Genomic DNA, 16,353 nt, shown 5'->3' on the forward strand with positions numbered 1-16,353 from the left:
ATTTTTATTTATTTTTAAAAATATTTTATTTATTTATTTATTCATGAGAGACACAGAAAGAGAGGCAGAGACCCAGGTGGAGGGAGAAGCAGGCTCCATGCAAGGAGCCCAATGTGAGACTCGATTCCAGATCCCGGGATCACGACCTGAGCCAGAGGCAGACGCTCAACCGCTCAACCTTTGACCCACCCATTTGTCCCAAGTGTTTTATTTTTAGCGAAAGCACAATTACCTAGCAAAATATGCCCCTAGGGAGGAATAAACTACTTCCCAGGCCCTGGCTTTGTATATGCAAACTAGGAAGGGAATGGCGATTGACACTCACTTGCCTTTCAGGCTCTAGGCTGTAAGGGGAATCTCCTGGGTCCCTCCGCATCTTAGTCCCAAAACCTCAGAGGGAACTGAGGCATCTCTATGGAGACAGGAATAAGCTGCTCCAGGGAGCAAAGCCAGGGACTCAGGTCAACAGCTCAGGGATTATGAATAATAAAGTCAGCATCATTCCATGGCATTATTGGGCTCCAGCCCTGCTCCTGACCCAGAGTAATAGAAAAAAGGAGCTGTAGGTTTCCATGGCCTCAAATAAACACAGCCTGCTCAGGCCATCTGGTGGCCTGGATTCTGGAAGGGGGCGGGGGGGTGTAGAGGAGTGAGACAAGCTACCCTGGGGTGGAGAGAAGAGCAGCTGGCAAGCTCCTCTCACCTGCTGCTGTGGTGAACCATCCAGAATAGAGGCCCTTCTGGAAGAAACAGGCCTGAGAGGTGCCACCTGTTCCCTTCAAAAGGTGGGCACTAAAGGCAGAGGCCAGCCTTTTCCTTCCTCCCCTTGGTCCTCCACAGGCTAAGATGGTGCTTCAAGAAGGGGACATTCAGTGGCAAGAAGAAAGAAAGGAAGAAGAGACAAAGCATCACCAAGCCAGTCCTGGCACCTGAAGAGCTTGCAGGCACCAGTCCTTCCCTATGGGCTGTGAATTAGAGGACGCACAGGATTTTCCTTTCTCCTTTTCTGGAAGGCCCGGGGTCCAACTGGCTCTAAAACTAAATATTACAAAGAGATAGGGAATGCGCAGTATTGCAGAGTGGAATTGGTCAGTTCGGGGTTTGAATATTTCTATGTGACTTTGAATTCCTGACTTAACCCTAAGCCTCAGAAACTCCATCAGTAGAACAGAGATTTTATAGCTGCCTCCCACGGTTGACTCTGTCTGGAACGAAGTCAACAGACAACAAAAGTTAGCTGCTGCAAAGGGATGATAAGGAACTTCTTTTACTTTCGGGGATTGGGTGGCTTTTATTTTTTTCACTGCAGCACTGGGGTGGGAAATCCAGTTTTACTAATTCTATTCCAGACCCATCTTCCTTCCTCCCTGAAGGGCTGAGCAGACAGGCAGAGTGAGTGGGCAAATCTACCCCTTCTTCCTGGAATCTACTTCCTTCACCACCACCCCTTATCTGCCCAGTTCCCTGATAACACCCTCAATAATTGGGCTGTTTGGCTGCAAATCCCAAGGGAGTGAAGCTTGGGACTTCCCCTCTGCCCTCAATCCCCAGAGCTGTGTGATGATGTACAGTGGGTATGTGAGATGCACAAAGACAGGACCATGGCTCCAGGGCCACTTCTGCTTTTAGAATACTGGTGCATTTTTTATTAAAGAAGAGAATAAAGCATTTGTAAATATATTTCTCTCGGGTATACTTCAAAGGTGACGCTGGTCGGCCGCTACAGAACTGGGGAGCAAACAGGCAGGAGCCCTTTCCCCACCCTACCCCCTCCACCCTAGATGACAGAGACACACGGAGGGCTGGGAGCTGCCCAGCTCCAAAGGACAAAGGGTTCCAAGATGTGTGAACGGAAGGACCAGCCGACAGCGCTCATCACAGTGCCGCCCAGAGAGCAGGGTAAGCGCCTCCAGGGAGGTCGGGCATGCTTGTTAAGAAAACCCCTTTACCCCTTAGAAACAGGTAAGGCATGAAGGTCCCTGCTGGGTTCCCAGCACAGAGGCCAGGGCTGCTGCCTTCCACTGGGCTGTGTGGCTCCTCTGATTTCTAGGATCTCAGGGTGGGTGGCAGAAGGAACCGGAAACCCTGGAGAAATGCTCAGGGCAAGCTGGGGGCCTGGACATCTCTTAGTTGAAGCTGGACTTTCTGAAGCCTTAACAAAAGGTTTAACCTGTGAGCCAGCTGGGTCCTTAAAACCCCCACCCCTCAAAAAAAGATGGGAGGTTTAAGAACAGCATTTTATGGGAGAGAGGAGACACATTCCCTACCAGGTCCCATTTCAATACTGTTCAGTATAGGGTGGGAATTGGGCAGTCCCCAGTGGGGACGGGCAGGGGCAGATGCTGGGAGCACTGGCTGGTGGCATATGCCTGGGACATTCTGGGGGCAGCAGGCATGATCTAAGGAGGGGTCGGGGGTCGGCCTGTGGGGAGCATGGGAGTGAATGAGACACATCATGGTCCCTGAGATGGGGGCAGGCAGAGGCCAAGCTTGGCAAGTCAGAGGTGGCGTGCAGAGATGGGGGCTCCCTACTGCCCAGATTCCTGGAAGGCTTAATGGCCGGAAGGCATTTCCAGGGCTGGAACCCGAGGAGGCTGGCTCTGAGGGAAGCAGGGTGTACTGTTCATGTATGGCTGCCGAGGGGCTCCCTGTTCCCCTCCTCTGATTGGCTACAGATCTGCAGTGGGCTGAGGGTCCCCAGGGAGAAGCCCGCCTCACCAGGGCTGGAGTGGCTGGAGTGGGGGGCACTCGGGGCCTGGCTGAGGTGTTCTGCTCTGCATGGCAGGGGCTGTCCCTGACCTGGTCAGAACCCTTTAGCTGATGCTAAGGAATGACAGCGTGTCGCAGCTGGGGAGAAGCAGTGGGTGGTCCAGGAGACCCCTGGAACCTGCAACAGCTGGCTCTGGGATCCCCCTTCAAGTGTTTCCAGTTGTGGCAAGGGGTCAGGGAGACCTTGCATTGCAAATCTCTCAAAAAAACTGAACCTTGAAAAAAAAAAAAAAAAAAAGCCAAGTGGTCCAGAATGGCTTTCAGAGAAGCCTGGCCACAAATCTGCGAGCAAGGCCCAGGGTCGGGAAGCCAAGGGCTGGGGAGCTGGGAATCCCCATGGGAGTGGGAATGTTTGGCTTTGAAACTCTTAGCTGCGTCTTTAGGCTGACGCAGGATGGTGGAGGTCCTTGACCACCTCCCAAGTGAACAGAGAACAAGCTACGTCCCCCACATGCTCCCTGGGCCAGAGCGCAGCCTCCACTAGGCTATATTGCTGCTGGTGGGCTCCCTCACTCACCAGAGGCTGCGTGGCCCAGGCATGAGGAGCCCAATGGCCTGACCCTGGGGGAGGCTGCAGGCCGGGAAAGGGGTCACTTGCTGCTGTGCGTCTTGACTTTGGTGGCATTGATGTCGGCCTTGGTCTTCTGGATCCTGGAAAAGATCTCTTTGAAAAGCGCCTTGTACTCTGGCTGGCTCTGCTCCAGCCGCTTGTCCACGGCCTCCACGTGCTGGCTCAGGCTCTTCTCACCTGCCCTGGCCTCCCCCTGGCCCTCCTCACCCCCACGAAGGTCTCTCCACGAGCTGTCTCGGGAGATGGGCCGTGAGGTCTGCACGCCAGCATGCCGCACCCCAGCGCCGTGCTGCCGGCACTTGCTCAGCAGCTCCTCATACTTCTCGAGCAGGGCGTGGTACTGCTCATCCACCTCCCGCAGGATGGACATGCCCCGCTTGCGCACGCTGTTGGCATGCAGCGTGAGGTTGCCCGCGTGCCGGCTGGCTGGGTCTTTGGCCACGATGGCATTGAGCGCGGTGTCGCTGCAGCTCTTGCGAACCGAGTGGCCCGGGGAGGCGGCCGGAGAGGAGACGCCGTCCTGGGCAGCAGAGTCGTCCCCGCTGCCGGGCTGGGGGTCATCAGCCTCGGGGGCCTGGGTGAGGGGCGCGAGCAGGGCCTCGGCCAGGTGGTCCTCCCGGCCCAGCAGGTAGGTCTTGGCCTGCTTCATCTGCTGCAGCTCCAGCAGCTCGGCCTCCAGCTCCTGCACGCGGAGGCGGCAGCCCTCCATCTCGCACAGCTGCCGCTCCAGCTCCGAGTACTCCTGCAGCACCGCCGCGTACTCGCGCTCCGCCCGCTCCTTGCGCTGCCGCTCCTGGCTCACCTGGGAACGCAGCACACCCACCAAGGTCTGCAGCCGCTCGTTCTCCTGCTCCAGGGGTCGTGGACCCAGCTCCAAGGAGGAACTGTGCAGGCGGAAGGCATCCTCACACCTGGGAGGGGGCCACCAGACACCAGGTCAAGGTCAAGGCCAAGGTCCTGGGTAGCTCCCCATGCTTAACATCTCTCCCCGCCTCTGGGGAAACTATTCCCTCTAGATCCACTCTCTGCCCTTTCTCTCCCTGCTCTCTGCTCTGGCCGGCTGACCACAGTGAACTGCTTCAGCCAAGGTTTCTGCTCTCTCCTGAGCTCAACCAGCCAGAGGCACCAGGAGTCAGAGGGTAAGAGCAGAGGGAGGTCGGGGAAGGTCTTCCCCAGGCTCCTTCCCTGGTTAGTGCCGGCCACACAGCACCTCCTGGCCTCCAGTAACCTCCCTCCCCTTGGCCCCTTCAGGCCTGGGGATGGTAACAGCCTCTTGCTGTTGCAGCCCTGGGGTACTGCAGTGTCCCTGTTGTTTCCCTACACTTTTATCCACACCTCTTCACTAATCGCTTCTCAGGGGTTACTCTGCAAGGAGCTGCCTCCTGCCAGGACCTTTATTGAAACACTCACTAAGTACAGAGTATGTATTTGAAAAAAAATTTTTTTTAAAGATTCATTTACCTATTTGGGAGAAAGAATATGTGTGCATGAGTGGGGCGGGGCGGGGTGGGGCGGGGCAGGGAGGGGAGTGGCAGAGGGAATCTTCCAGCAGACTCCCTGCTGAGCGTGGGGCCCATCGTGGGCTCCATCTAGGACCCACCCATGAGACTCATGAGATCATCACCTGAGCTGAAACCAAGAGTCAGACACCCAACCGACTGAGCCACTGGGGGTGCCTGAGTGGCTCAGTTGGTTAGCCCCCATGGAGCCTGCATAAGATTCTCTTTCCCTCTCTCTCTCTGTCCCTCCTCCCCATTTTCCTCTCTAAAGAAAAGAAAAAAAGATTTAATGGGAACTGAAAGGTGTGGTGTTAACTTCTCCCGAGTTAAAATTCTAGCTTATTAATGGGGTGACCTTGGATAAGCTCACCTAACCTCTGAGCTTCCGTTTCCTCATCTGAGCAGTGAGGATGATAAAACATATCTCACTGTGTTGCCACGGAGTGAAATCACTAAAAGCAGTGGGCGTGCAGCCAGGATTCAAGTAAATGCCAGCTGCTGACAGTTTTTGGCAATAGGACCATCCCTCCAATAGCCTGACGATGCATCAGCTCATTCCCACCTGCTGCCTCGTGCCCACCCTCTCCTTCCTCTGGGACTTGGGGACATGGTGCAGGGTCCAGACTGCCCCCCTACCCCACGGCACCCTCACCTACCGCGGGCTGGTACACAGCTCCTTGAGGCAGGGGAATGTATGGATGGTGCGTCTGCGTTCCCGCTTCTCCCGTCGCACTCGCAGCTGCTCCAAACCCCGCAGCTGTTCCACCTGGGCCTGTAGCTCCTCCACTTGGGCTTGCAGGCGCTCGATGGTCTCTGTCAGCCTGGGAGGGTGGGGTGAGTTGGTGGGGGACACACATGGGAGGGGCTTTAAGGGGACGGGGCCAGTCTTCCTTACTGCAGTGCCCCCGGAGGGACTTGGAGTTGGGGACAGATGGGCAACCCTGCTGCCTGGTGCTGAGGTCAGACAAGAATTCCCTGTGTGCCCAAGGACACGCCCTTCTCCCACGCCTCCCAGGCTGAGCTGACCATTCTCCTCTGTGTCACCTTGGTCCCTCCTCCACCCTTTAAGCACTTATCATGCTGCACCACGATGAAATATTTACATGCCTGCCTTCCCTCCTGGGCTGTGAGCTTCCAGGGGGTGGGGCAGTCTCTTTGTATCCCCATCGCCTAAACAGAGCCTGGTGTGGAGCTGGCACTTTAAGAGGGATTGTGGCCTGAATGTGAAACTGCCCAAAAGTGACAAGGGCAATCTCACTACCATCCCAGGTCCCCAGGCCTGCGCTTCTGGGAGAAAGAGCACGAGTCACACCCACTGGATCATATGCCCACATGCAACCCGACCTGACCTCTCCCTCGTTCGCCCCCCAGCCTGCCACCCGGCCCTCACCCATGGATCTTCTGCTGGGCAGCCTTACTCTCCAGCACCAGCTTCTGGTTGGTCAGCTCCAGGTCTCGGGCTGTCAGGTCCAGCTGCTCGTACACTTTGGCATGCTGCTCATTCATGTGCCGTAGCGTGTCCAGCTGCTTGGTTAGGTACTGGAGGGGAGAAGATTGAGTACCCTTTCAGAACAGGGTTGGGGAAATGTGTTCACCTGGACCTCTTCCCACCTCTGGGAACACGTTTGCTTTAGGGAAGTTGTCTGCTGCAGAGTGGGGAGTAAAGATGGTGGTGTGATAGGGGTGCCTGGGATAGTTGTACAAGTTGTGAACTGCACAAGGCTATTTATTGGGCCAAAGCTGTGTCTGCTAAGAGAGCATCTTTCTCTAAGTTGAACAAAGGCACCGTGGGCCAAGGGGTCCTTAATGGGTGGGGGAGCACAGGCAGGGCCTATGTGGCCCCTCACCTCAATCTCCTGCACTTGCTCCTCATTGGTGGAGTACATCTGCTGCAGAGACTCCTCCAGCTCCTTGTTTCTCTCCAGCAGTGTCTTTCCCAGCTCCGCGGCCAAGTGCAAGTCTAGTGGAGAGGGTGAGAATAACAGTGAACAGTTGAACGAGCTCAGAGGACTTCCATAAATGTTCTGAGCATTCACTGTGGGCTATGCTTTGCGGACCCCAAGATAACCTGGGACATAGAGCTGCCCCGAGGGAGCCTCCAGGCCTGGGAGGGGATGCAAGCCAGGAGCTTCGACTTTGCACTGTCGCTTCTGTCTGAAATGTCCTCTCCCCAGACACTCCCAGGGTTCATCCCTCTCCATCTTCAAATCTGTGCTTAACTGTCACCTTCTCCAGGAGACCCTCCCCAACCACTGATTTGAAATCACACCATCACCCCACCTCCCACTCCCTCTCTGCTTCATTTTTGTCCTCAGCACATACCACCATCTAACTTACCAAGCCATTTGCTCATTTTTCTCATTCATCTCCCCCCGACTAACTGTAAATTCACAGGGCAGAGGTTTTGCCCTTTTTGTTCACTGATATCCCAAGACCTAGAACAGTACTCGGCATAGAGCAGGTGCATAGTAAATATTTTCTGAAAGAATAAGCGAGGGGTGGCTCAGTCGGTTAAGCATCTGCCTTTGGCTCAGGTCATGATCTCAGGGTCCTGGGATCGAGCCCCACGTCGGGGAGCCTCCTTCTCCCTCTGCCCCTCCCACCAGCTCATGTTCTCCCCCTCCCTTTCTCTCTCTCAAATAAATGAATAAATAAACAAATAATCTTTGAAAGAAAGAATGAGTGAGCTAAGAGAATCAACAGACATGGGGTAAGTGCCCTGGGATGATAGGTAAGAGAGATCACTCTTCCTGGGGTCAGGGGGAGCCTCTGGAAATGGGCATTGCAAGCTGGGTTTGGAAGGGTGACTAGGATCTTGCTGAGATAGAAAGGGAGCAGAAAGGAGCAGAAAGGCTTGCCGGGTATTAGATTTTGTGGTGTGTGTGCATGTGCGTGTGCGTGTGAGTGGTATTTGACAGGCTGGAGAGGGAGAGGGAAGAATGACCTGCTCAAGGTTATAGCCATGTTGGAAGCAGAATTCAGGTCTCCTGGCTCTGGCTGGGTACCGTTTGGTTCTGGTGACATATGCCCCTCTCAGAAACTTCCTTTCCCTGGGCAGCAAAACCATCATCGTCTTCCCCCAAGCAGCCATGATTCTTGTACCCTACAGGATTGGAACCTACTCTTCCCCATCCCAGCAGAAGGTAAAAGAACACTGTCAGAGAGGCTGGGAGGGGATCTAGCCTGTTCTTAGGGGGGCTGTGTGGTGGGGAGGAGGAAGGGTTAAGAGGAAGTGGCAGGTGAGGAATCCCTAAGAATTCTCTCTAGTAGGTCTGGAGTTGTATGAGGTACCTAGACATTTGGGGTAGATATACCTCCAAATATACGCCTCACTCTTCTTAGAAACAAAGGGAATAGCATATTATTACTATCAAGGGAAAATTTATTATTTCTTTTATTTCTAAGAAGAGTTAAGCAGAATGATGAAAATATTCTAAAGCAGACAGTAGGGATGACCTCACTGTGAATATGTGGAGACTGTTGTATTGCTGTGCACTTCAAGTAAGTGAGTTACCTGGTGTATAAATTATATCTCAGTAAAGCTGTTTAAAAAAAAAAGAAAAAGAAAAAAAGAAAAGAGCCTGGGTGGCTCAGTCAGTTAAGCCTCTGCCTTCAGCTCAGGTCATGATCTCTGGGTCCTGGGATTGACCCCCATGGTGGCTCCTTGCTCAGTGCAGAGTCTGCTTCTCCCTCTCCTTCTCTCCCCCACCTCCTGCTTGTGCTTTTTCTCTCTCTCAAATAAACAAATAAAATCTTAAAAAAAAAAAAAAAGAAACTGTACTAAAACTTATAGTACATAGATCTTGGTGCACATCACTGCCTACATCCTGAAGATACTTTCCCAGAAACAGAATCACCGGGACACAGAGTAGACCTATTTGAATCATTCTGCCAAAAAATGCTGTCTTTTTCCCATCGTGAGGTTGTTTCTTTTCTCTTCTTTTCTCTTTCTTTCTTTCTTTCTTTTCTTTCTTTCTTTCTTTCTTTCTTTCTTTCTTTCTTTCTTTCTTTCTTTCTTTCTTTCTTTCTTTCTTTCAGATTTTATTTATTTATTCATAGAGACAGAGAGAGAGAGGCAGAGACACAGGCAGAGGGAGAAGCAGGCGTCATACAGAGAGCCCAACACGGGACTCGGTCCCTGGGCTGCAGGCGGCGCTAAACCGCTGCGCCACCGGGGCTGCGCCACCAGGGCTGCCCCGTGAGGTTGTTCATTAAAACAGCCCTCGATCTAGGCTGATGGTATAAATCCAGATCAAGATGTGTAAAGGCAACTCTGCTGGGGCCGATGTGGCCCAGGGATTCAGGTTTTTAATGCTTTCCCTGTCCAGACAGTGATCCTTCTAGACTCCCCAGGGCATGGAGGGTCTCTCTAGCCCCCCCCCCCCCCCCCCCCCAGTGAATTTCATAAATACAGTTGTTTCAGCTGAGCCCCTAGCTTGGCACCAGCCAGGTCTGGGGAAGGGGCTTTTCTTCTTAGAAGAGCCCAGGAGAGCAGTGACTCTCAGTGGGCATAGGAGCAGAGTCTCGGGCTCTTTTTCAGCCAGGCTGGGGATGGGACTGACATCACCTGATGGAAACTAGAAGGCCTGGCTAGCCATGGGGCCTGGACAAAAGGCCAAGCTGCCTGTCAAGAACAAGCCTGGAGTCTGCTCCCACACATAAAGGTAAGGTTTTCAAACAGCCAGAGTGGAGTCTCCAGGTTGGGCCTATGCTATGAGTGGCGCCCTGTGCCCGGATGTCACCCGAAGATGTTTCCTGGTGGAGTGCAAAGCTGCTATCCTGGAGCAAGGCTGCAATAACTTAGCCAGAGAAAACAAAAGCTACTTTCCTAAACATCCATTAAAAAAAAATCAGGAGTGTGTAGGTGGTTCAGTCAGTCGAGCATCCGACTCTTGGTTTTGGCTCAGGTCTTGATCTCAGGGTCATGAGATCAAGCCCCACAACGGGGTTAGCACTCAGGGTGGAGTCTACTTGTCTCTATTCTTCTCCCTCTTCTCCTCCCCTCAGTCTCTGAAATAAATAAAATCTTAAAAGAAATAATCATATAAATCTCAGACAAAAACCTTCAGCTTTGAGCAATTCACTTCTGATGATGATGATGGCAAGAAAAACTGGTTACCTGATACAGACCACTAAGGGGGATATATATGAATTTATTAACTATAAGCTTGGCAAATGTCTAAAAAGTGTGAAGGCTTCCAGAGGTGTCCGTCTATAAAGTGTGAAGTTTGATGTGAGCATCATAGAACTGCAGCCCTATGTAATGTTTAGTGGTTGGTGGAAATTCGGGAGCCCAGCAAGACATCCCCTACTTTGTGACGAGGGAGCCATACCATCTTCCTGTTCTCTGTAATAAGATGGTGAACGTTGGACTCATCCCCAAACAGTATCAAATAACTCAGGTATAAATGAGAAAGAACAGAGGGCCACAGTCATCAGGATTTTCTCCTTTGGGAACTGTCAGGTGGACTGTGAAGAGGCCATTGCTACTGATGCCACCGCCAGTGTTGGCACTGGGGGACAAGCTCCAGGGGTCACCTGCTTGGAGTTTCTGTAGCTTAACCTAGAGCTCAAGACCTCAGGTTCCAAGCTGAGGAAAGGGCAAGAACAACTGCATGTTATGCTCTTCCTTCCAGGTGAGCACCTGAGCTGCGTGTGTATTCCTACCGTCAGGATGGGGCAGCTGCAAGTCACTATAAACCAGGGACATAGAAGCTTGCACTGTGAAGGCAGTGAATGTAACCAGGCCACCCAGTGACTCAGGGGTGGAGAGGAAAGGAACACAATAGAAGCTGTTTGGGGTGGGGGAGAATCTTAGAGACCTTCTCAGGGAAACTGGATCACAATGCAAGCTAAGCTGGTCAAAGCTGCCAGGAGGGATCACAGGAGAAGTCTAGAAGCTGCAGAGCAGGGGACTGCCTGGAGCCAAATGCTGGGGAAAGTACATAGGCTAGAAAAGGGCTGGTGATAGTTCTGGGTTCCCGGGGGGTGCACCTCCCCCTGGACCAAGGATAGGGGAGGCCTGGGGGAGCTGGCTAAGCAGGAAGTAGAAGCTGGAGTAATAAACTGCCTGTCATGGCAAGATTAATGGTCACACTGGACCAAGCTCGGGGGAGGTACTAAGTCTGAATGGGCACCTCCCCTGCATAGATCCTGGAGTTTTCTGGGTCTCCTGTAGTGGGCTATAGCAGTTTTGTCCTCTAAGCATCTGCTAATGTGCATTGCTGCCCTGGAGGCCTGACAGGGAATGGCTGGGAGGCAAGGGGATGTCTTTGAAAAAAAAAAAAAAAACCTTGAAACTCCACTGTCCCCACTGGTTGGGGTAGGGTGGAGCCCCACAGACTCTGGAGCAGAGAGGTGGAAAAGGGACAGGGGACAGGAGCGGGGAGGGGATGGAGACAAAGGTAAAACAGCTGGGAGGAGGCAATCTACCACCTGGCAGGGCTGCAGGGCTCCTGCTTACCTTTAGGGCCCGAACTCAGGAACTCTGGGTTCCCACAATTGGGGTTCGGGCACCTCCCTCCCCTTGCCATGTCAGAGCTCTTGCCCAAGGCTGAGACTCAAGGTCAGGCATCCAGGACTTGAAATCTGTGACTCAGCAGCCTTCTCTCAGCCTGGAAAGACATACCACAGGGCCAGCCATGCCTGGTCCAAGGTCAAGAAGGGAGGTGGGCAGAAAGAGAGAGAGAGAGAGAGAGCGAGAGCCTGTGCCTAACAATCAATGGCATTTTCTATCTTTACAGGTGCTAGTGTCAGGGGGTAGAAGGAACACAGTGAGGATCTAGGACCTTGCTTGTCCCAACCGCTTCCCTCTATTGGGACAGAACATCGTGCAAGTCAAATAGCATCTGGAAGGACAAGCTTCTGGAAAGTAGAATTGGGACCTGCCCACAGGACAAGGGGAAACAAATATGAGGGGAGACCAGGCTGGCTGAGCAAAACACCTCCTGAGCCACTTGGAGGAAACCCGGGAGCAGCTGGGCAAGGGAGAATTTGGGGATTGTACAGAGAAGTGGGATGCAACAGGCACCTGATCCCCAATGTAGCCGGTCTCCGGCTCACGCTTCACCCCGCCATTTGGCTCTCTGTGCCTTTGGCTCTCTGTGCCGGGCTCCAGGAGGTGGTGCTACAGTAGCTATGCCTGAGACTTCCCCTGAACCCACCCCTGCCACTCTAGATAGCTCCTACTTTCTAGCTGTGTGTGGTCTTCTCACGTTGCTCTGTACCTTGGTTTAGCATCCTTTCCACCTAAAATGCTCAAGCAGCCCCTATCCGCCCTCCAGCTCAGAGGGACCTTTTCATAAACCTTTTTGAATTTGCTAGCAGAAGGCCCTCTGTCTCTGCTCTCACTGCAGAAAGAGGGCCTTCTGCCCTCGCCCAGGGTGAGTGGGCATTTGTTTTTGGTCAAAAAGTCCAATTTCTCCCGACACTGCCTCATTTCTGGTTTCCCTCCTTGTTCCCAGGTCCTGGCTACGATTGGGGCCACAAGACAAGGCTGGCTGCCGCAGACCAATGAGGCCATCCCCTAAGTTGGCCCCAGAGCATGGCTGCCCAGCGCAGCTGGAATCTCGACACTTCTTGCTCTCCGGAAGCAGCACGTCGTCTCCCACCCCTACTCTTTGGCTCCTTCCTCCCACATCTGGGCCGGGCACCGTGCCAGAGACTTTGTTAGGGGTGCAGGAATGAAATGAGACAGCAGCAATATCAGCATCAGCCTCCGGGGAAGCCATCTTCCCAGGCGCTCAGCTTCGAATTTTTCCATCTAGGCCTGCCTCTTCCATGAAGCCCTCTCACGGCATCCTAACACCCACACTCGGTTAGAGGCCCACCTCCACCTGCCTGGGTGCACCCAGGAAGCCAGGGCTGAAACTATTCCCAGCTCCCAGGATGGTGTTGGACACTTAAGTGTCAGCCTGACAGGTGTTTGTGGGATGCAAAATTGAGAGGGAGAGGTGCCCAGGATGGGGGAGGAAAGTGTCACAGCCAGTCCTGGACATCACACTCCAGCAGGGAGGCCGAGGGTAGACTCCAGAGTATGACAGAGTTCAGCCCAGCACCCCCAGTCCCATACTGGCCCCCAGAGGCTCTGATTAACCCACGCTTCTGAGTATAAGGACAGTCCCATCTACCAACAAATCTGGCCACGTGGGGATGTGGGTCAGGGCCAGGACACAAAGACTCCAGGATCTGGGTAGATGTCTCACAAGAGGGCAAAGCTAGGCATCCGGGGCCCCCGTGGATGCCGACGCAGAGCAGGGGGTGTCAGTACACACTGAACCAGACTTGTGTCCACACTCGCTTGGGTTGCTGGGTGACGGTGGTCACTTCCCCTGGACATGTTTCCTTGCCACTCCAGCTCTAACCATCCACGAACGAGGCACTTTGGGGGAAGCGAGGGTGGATTTGACTCTGTTCCAGCAGACCTTGGCCCTGACCCTCTTAGGTCTCCTCCTCCTTCCTGTCCCACAGCTCCGCCCCCTGCCTGGAGTGATGTCACCTTGGCCACCTCATCACCAGATTCTAAACCCCTTCCAGCCACCCTCTCTACCCTCAGATGGGAGTGGGGGAGGCAGCTCCCACTTTACTGAGGCTCTAGTGTGGTGCATTGCTCAGAAATCCCAAACCTGGTTCCCTCTGAACCATGAGTCATCTGGGAGAGGACTGGGAGTAAAAGAGCCAGGGGACCCCCTTTCCCTTAGGAAGGCAGATTGGAGACTCCAAGTTTTTGCTGCTTCTTAGCCAGCAGGGTCCCCAAACCCCTATAGGCTCCCTGGGTAGAGGGTAAGGGAGTTGGGGAAACTTTCTGGGAGTCTTAGAGCTCAGGAATCCCGGCAGGGAAGGGTGCTACTGGATTTGGAATGGGATAACTTTCCGCTACACACACACACACACACACACACACACACACACCATTCCCCTCAGCAAAACATAACCAAGGAGCCACCTCTCGGCCTTCAAAGATTTCCAGCCAGTACTCAGGCCCCCAACAATACCAGGGGCGCCTGGACGGTCCCTGCCTCCAAGAGGGGGTGGGTGAGCTGGGTGAAGTACACCCCTGCGGTTCGGGGAAAGAGAAAGGCCGCTCCCCCCACTTTTGCACGTCCCCGCGGGTCTGGCCCCGGTCTCCCCGGGCAGCGTTCCCTCTCTCCAGGTCCCCATTCTCCGGACGCATCACCCTTGGGGGCCGCGCTCCGGGTGCAGCCCAGCCCTCCCCGGGGTGATACTGCTCAACAATGGAGAAGCGGACAGGGGTCGCCGGGCGCGCCCCGCTCTCCCGCCGCACCCACGCCCCCCGCGCTCACCCTGCTCCAGGTCCTGCTGGTCGTACCAGGGCTCCTCCTCCTCCGTGGAGAAGTCCTCCATGCCGGCGGCTCTCCGCATGGCCCCGCGGGCGGCGGGCGGCGGGCGGCGGGCGGCGGGCGGCGGGCGGGCGCTGCGGCGGCGCGGCTCAGGGCCGGGGCGCGGGGCCCGGGACAATGCGGCGGAGGCGGGCCGGGCCTCCCGCGTCGCGCACTCGGGCTGCAGCGCCCCCGCCCGCGCCGCGCCCCCTCGCCATCGGCTGCCCCCCGGCGCCCACGCGGAGCTGGCGCGCAGCCGAGGTCCGGCCCGGCCGGGGTCCTGAGGGGCCGGGGCCCCGGGCGGCGGCGGCACAAAGGGTGGGGGGGCGGGGACGGCGGCCGGGACGGCGGCAAGGACGGCCGGAGTCCGCCCGCACGTCCGGGGCGCTAGGAGCGCGCGGGGCCCGCGGCGGGCGCCCAATGCCCGGCTGCGGCCCGCGCTGCCCCTCGCCCGCCCGGCGACACCCGGAGCCGCCGCTGCATCTTGGCGGGGTCCGCCCCGCGCTTCCCTAGCCGCCCGCTCCGGGGGGTGGGGCCGGCCGCCGCGGGCCAATCGGGACACGTATGCAAATATGGAGGCGGGGCCGGGGGCGGGGTCTCCCGGGAGCCCTGGCGGGGCTCTTGCTACTTTAACCTCACCCTCCCTCCCACGATCCATCACTGTCTGAGATGATTTTACTCTATTTACCTGCTGTGGCCACTCTCTCCCTCTAGATCTCCTTTTATTTATTTATTTATTTATTTATTTATTTATTTATTTATTTATTTATTTATTTATTTATTCATTTATTTATTTATGACACTTTACTCTGTTTACCTGCTGTGGCCACTCTCTCCCTCTAGATCTCCATTTATTTATTTATTTATTCATTTATTTATTTATGACACTTTACTCTGTTTACCTGCTGTGGTCATTCTCTCCCTCTAGATCTCCTTTTATGTATGTATGTATGTATGTAAGTATTTACTCATTGATTCATTCATTCATTCATTCAGTCATTCATTTATAACACTTTACTCTGTTTACCTTCTGTGGCCACTCTCTCCCTCTAGATCTCCATTTATTTATTTATTTATTTATTTATTTATGACACTTTACTTTGTTTACCTGCTGTGGTCACTCTCTCCCTCTAAATCTCCATTTATGTATGTATGTATGTATGTAAGTATTAATTCATTCATTCATTCATTCATTCATTCATTTATAACACTTTACTCTGTTTACCTGCTGTGGCCACTCTTTCCCTCTAGATCTCCATTTATTTATTTATTCATTTATTTATTTATTTATTTATTTATTTATTTATTTATTTATGAGAGACACACACAGAGAGAGAAGCAGAGACACAGGCAGAGGGAGAAGCAGGCTTCATGCAGGGAGCCCGATGTGGGACTCGATTCCGGGTCTCCAGGATCATGCCCCAGGCTGAAGGCAGCACTAAACCGCTGAGCCACCCAGGCTGCCCCCCTCTAGATCTCCTAAAAGCACAGATTGTGTCTCTTGTTCACAGCTGACTCCTCGGTGCCTAGAATAGGCTGCTCCATTGGCACCTTCCATGAATACTCGTTGAATGAATGGATACTTATTTACGATTACCTTTAAGAAGTTGAGTGTTTATATTTCTGTGGCCGGACACCTCAGGCCAGGAGGTGTGTTCGCTGCATTCTGGACGTTTCCCTTTAAGCTCCTGCTTCCCTCCCCTTCCCTCTCCTTCCTTATCCTATATCTAGTTACACCAGTTAGAGCCGTACACAATTTCACCTTCTAAGCATTCTTTCTCTAAAGGAGGTATCAAACTCAAGCATTCATGGAACTAATTATTACTATCACTCACCATGTGCTGACACTGTTGAGGCATCCTGAATACATCCAACTCTGAATACATATGGAAAATATATCCAACAAAGGGCTTGTATCTGGAATATAGAAAGACTATCTACAAATCCAAAAGAAAGACAGCCCAGTAGAAAAGTGGATAAAAGACTTGACCAGGCACTTCTCAAGTGACCAAATGACCCAACAAACATGTGACAAAGTGTTTAACTTCTTTAGATGCATCAACACTTGTAGGGGAGGAGAAGGAAACAGGGTTTGCCTAGGGAGGAGTTGGGATGAGATGTGGCCTTGACAAAAGCCTCCCCTGACTCTGGACAGCTCTGGACTCTGAATCAAAAC

General features: G+C 53.6%; 1 protein-coding gene across 3 annotated transcripts; it reads right to left on the minus strand.

Moving 5' to 3' along the window:
- Window positions 1-1,620: 1,620 nt before the first annotated feature.
- CDR2L (cerebellar degeneration related protein 2 like) lies at window positions 1,621-14,643 on the minus strand. Of its 3 annotated transcripts, XM_072746663.1 has the most exons (6): window positions 14,142-14,287; window positions 11,303-11,453; window positions 6,687-6,799; window positions 6,230-6,378; window positions 5,496-5,660; window positions 1,621-4,251 (listed from the first exon to the last, which is right to left on the minus strand). In XM_072746663.1, exons 2-6 carry the CDS (start codon window positions 11,370-11,372, stop codon window positions 3,360-3,362), a joined length of 1,389 nt encoding a protein of 462 aa, XP_072602764.1. In that variant the 5' UTR covers window positions 11,373-11,453; window positions 14,142-14,287; the 3' UTR covers window positions 1,621-3,359. The 3 variants fall into 3 exon arrangements, with proteins under 3 accessions (XP_072602764.1, XP_072602765.1, XP_025855495.2); XM_072746664.1 differs by lacking the exon at window positions 11,303-11,453 and having other exon boundaries at window positions 14,142-14,643; XM_025999710.2 differs by lacking the exon at window positions 14,142-14,287 and having other exon boundaries at window positions 11,303-13,747.
- Between the last annotated feature and the right edge of the window lie 1,710 nt (window positions 14,644-16,353).

The sequence above is a fragment of the Vulpes vulpes genome, chromosome 2 (genome assembly GCF_048418805.1).
Source record: "Vulpes vulpes isolate BD-2025 chromosome 2, VulVul3, whole genome shotgun sequence".
Classification (NCBI taxonomy): Eukaryota; Metazoa; Chordata; class Mammalia; order Carnivora; family Canidae; genus Vulpes; species Vulpes vulpes.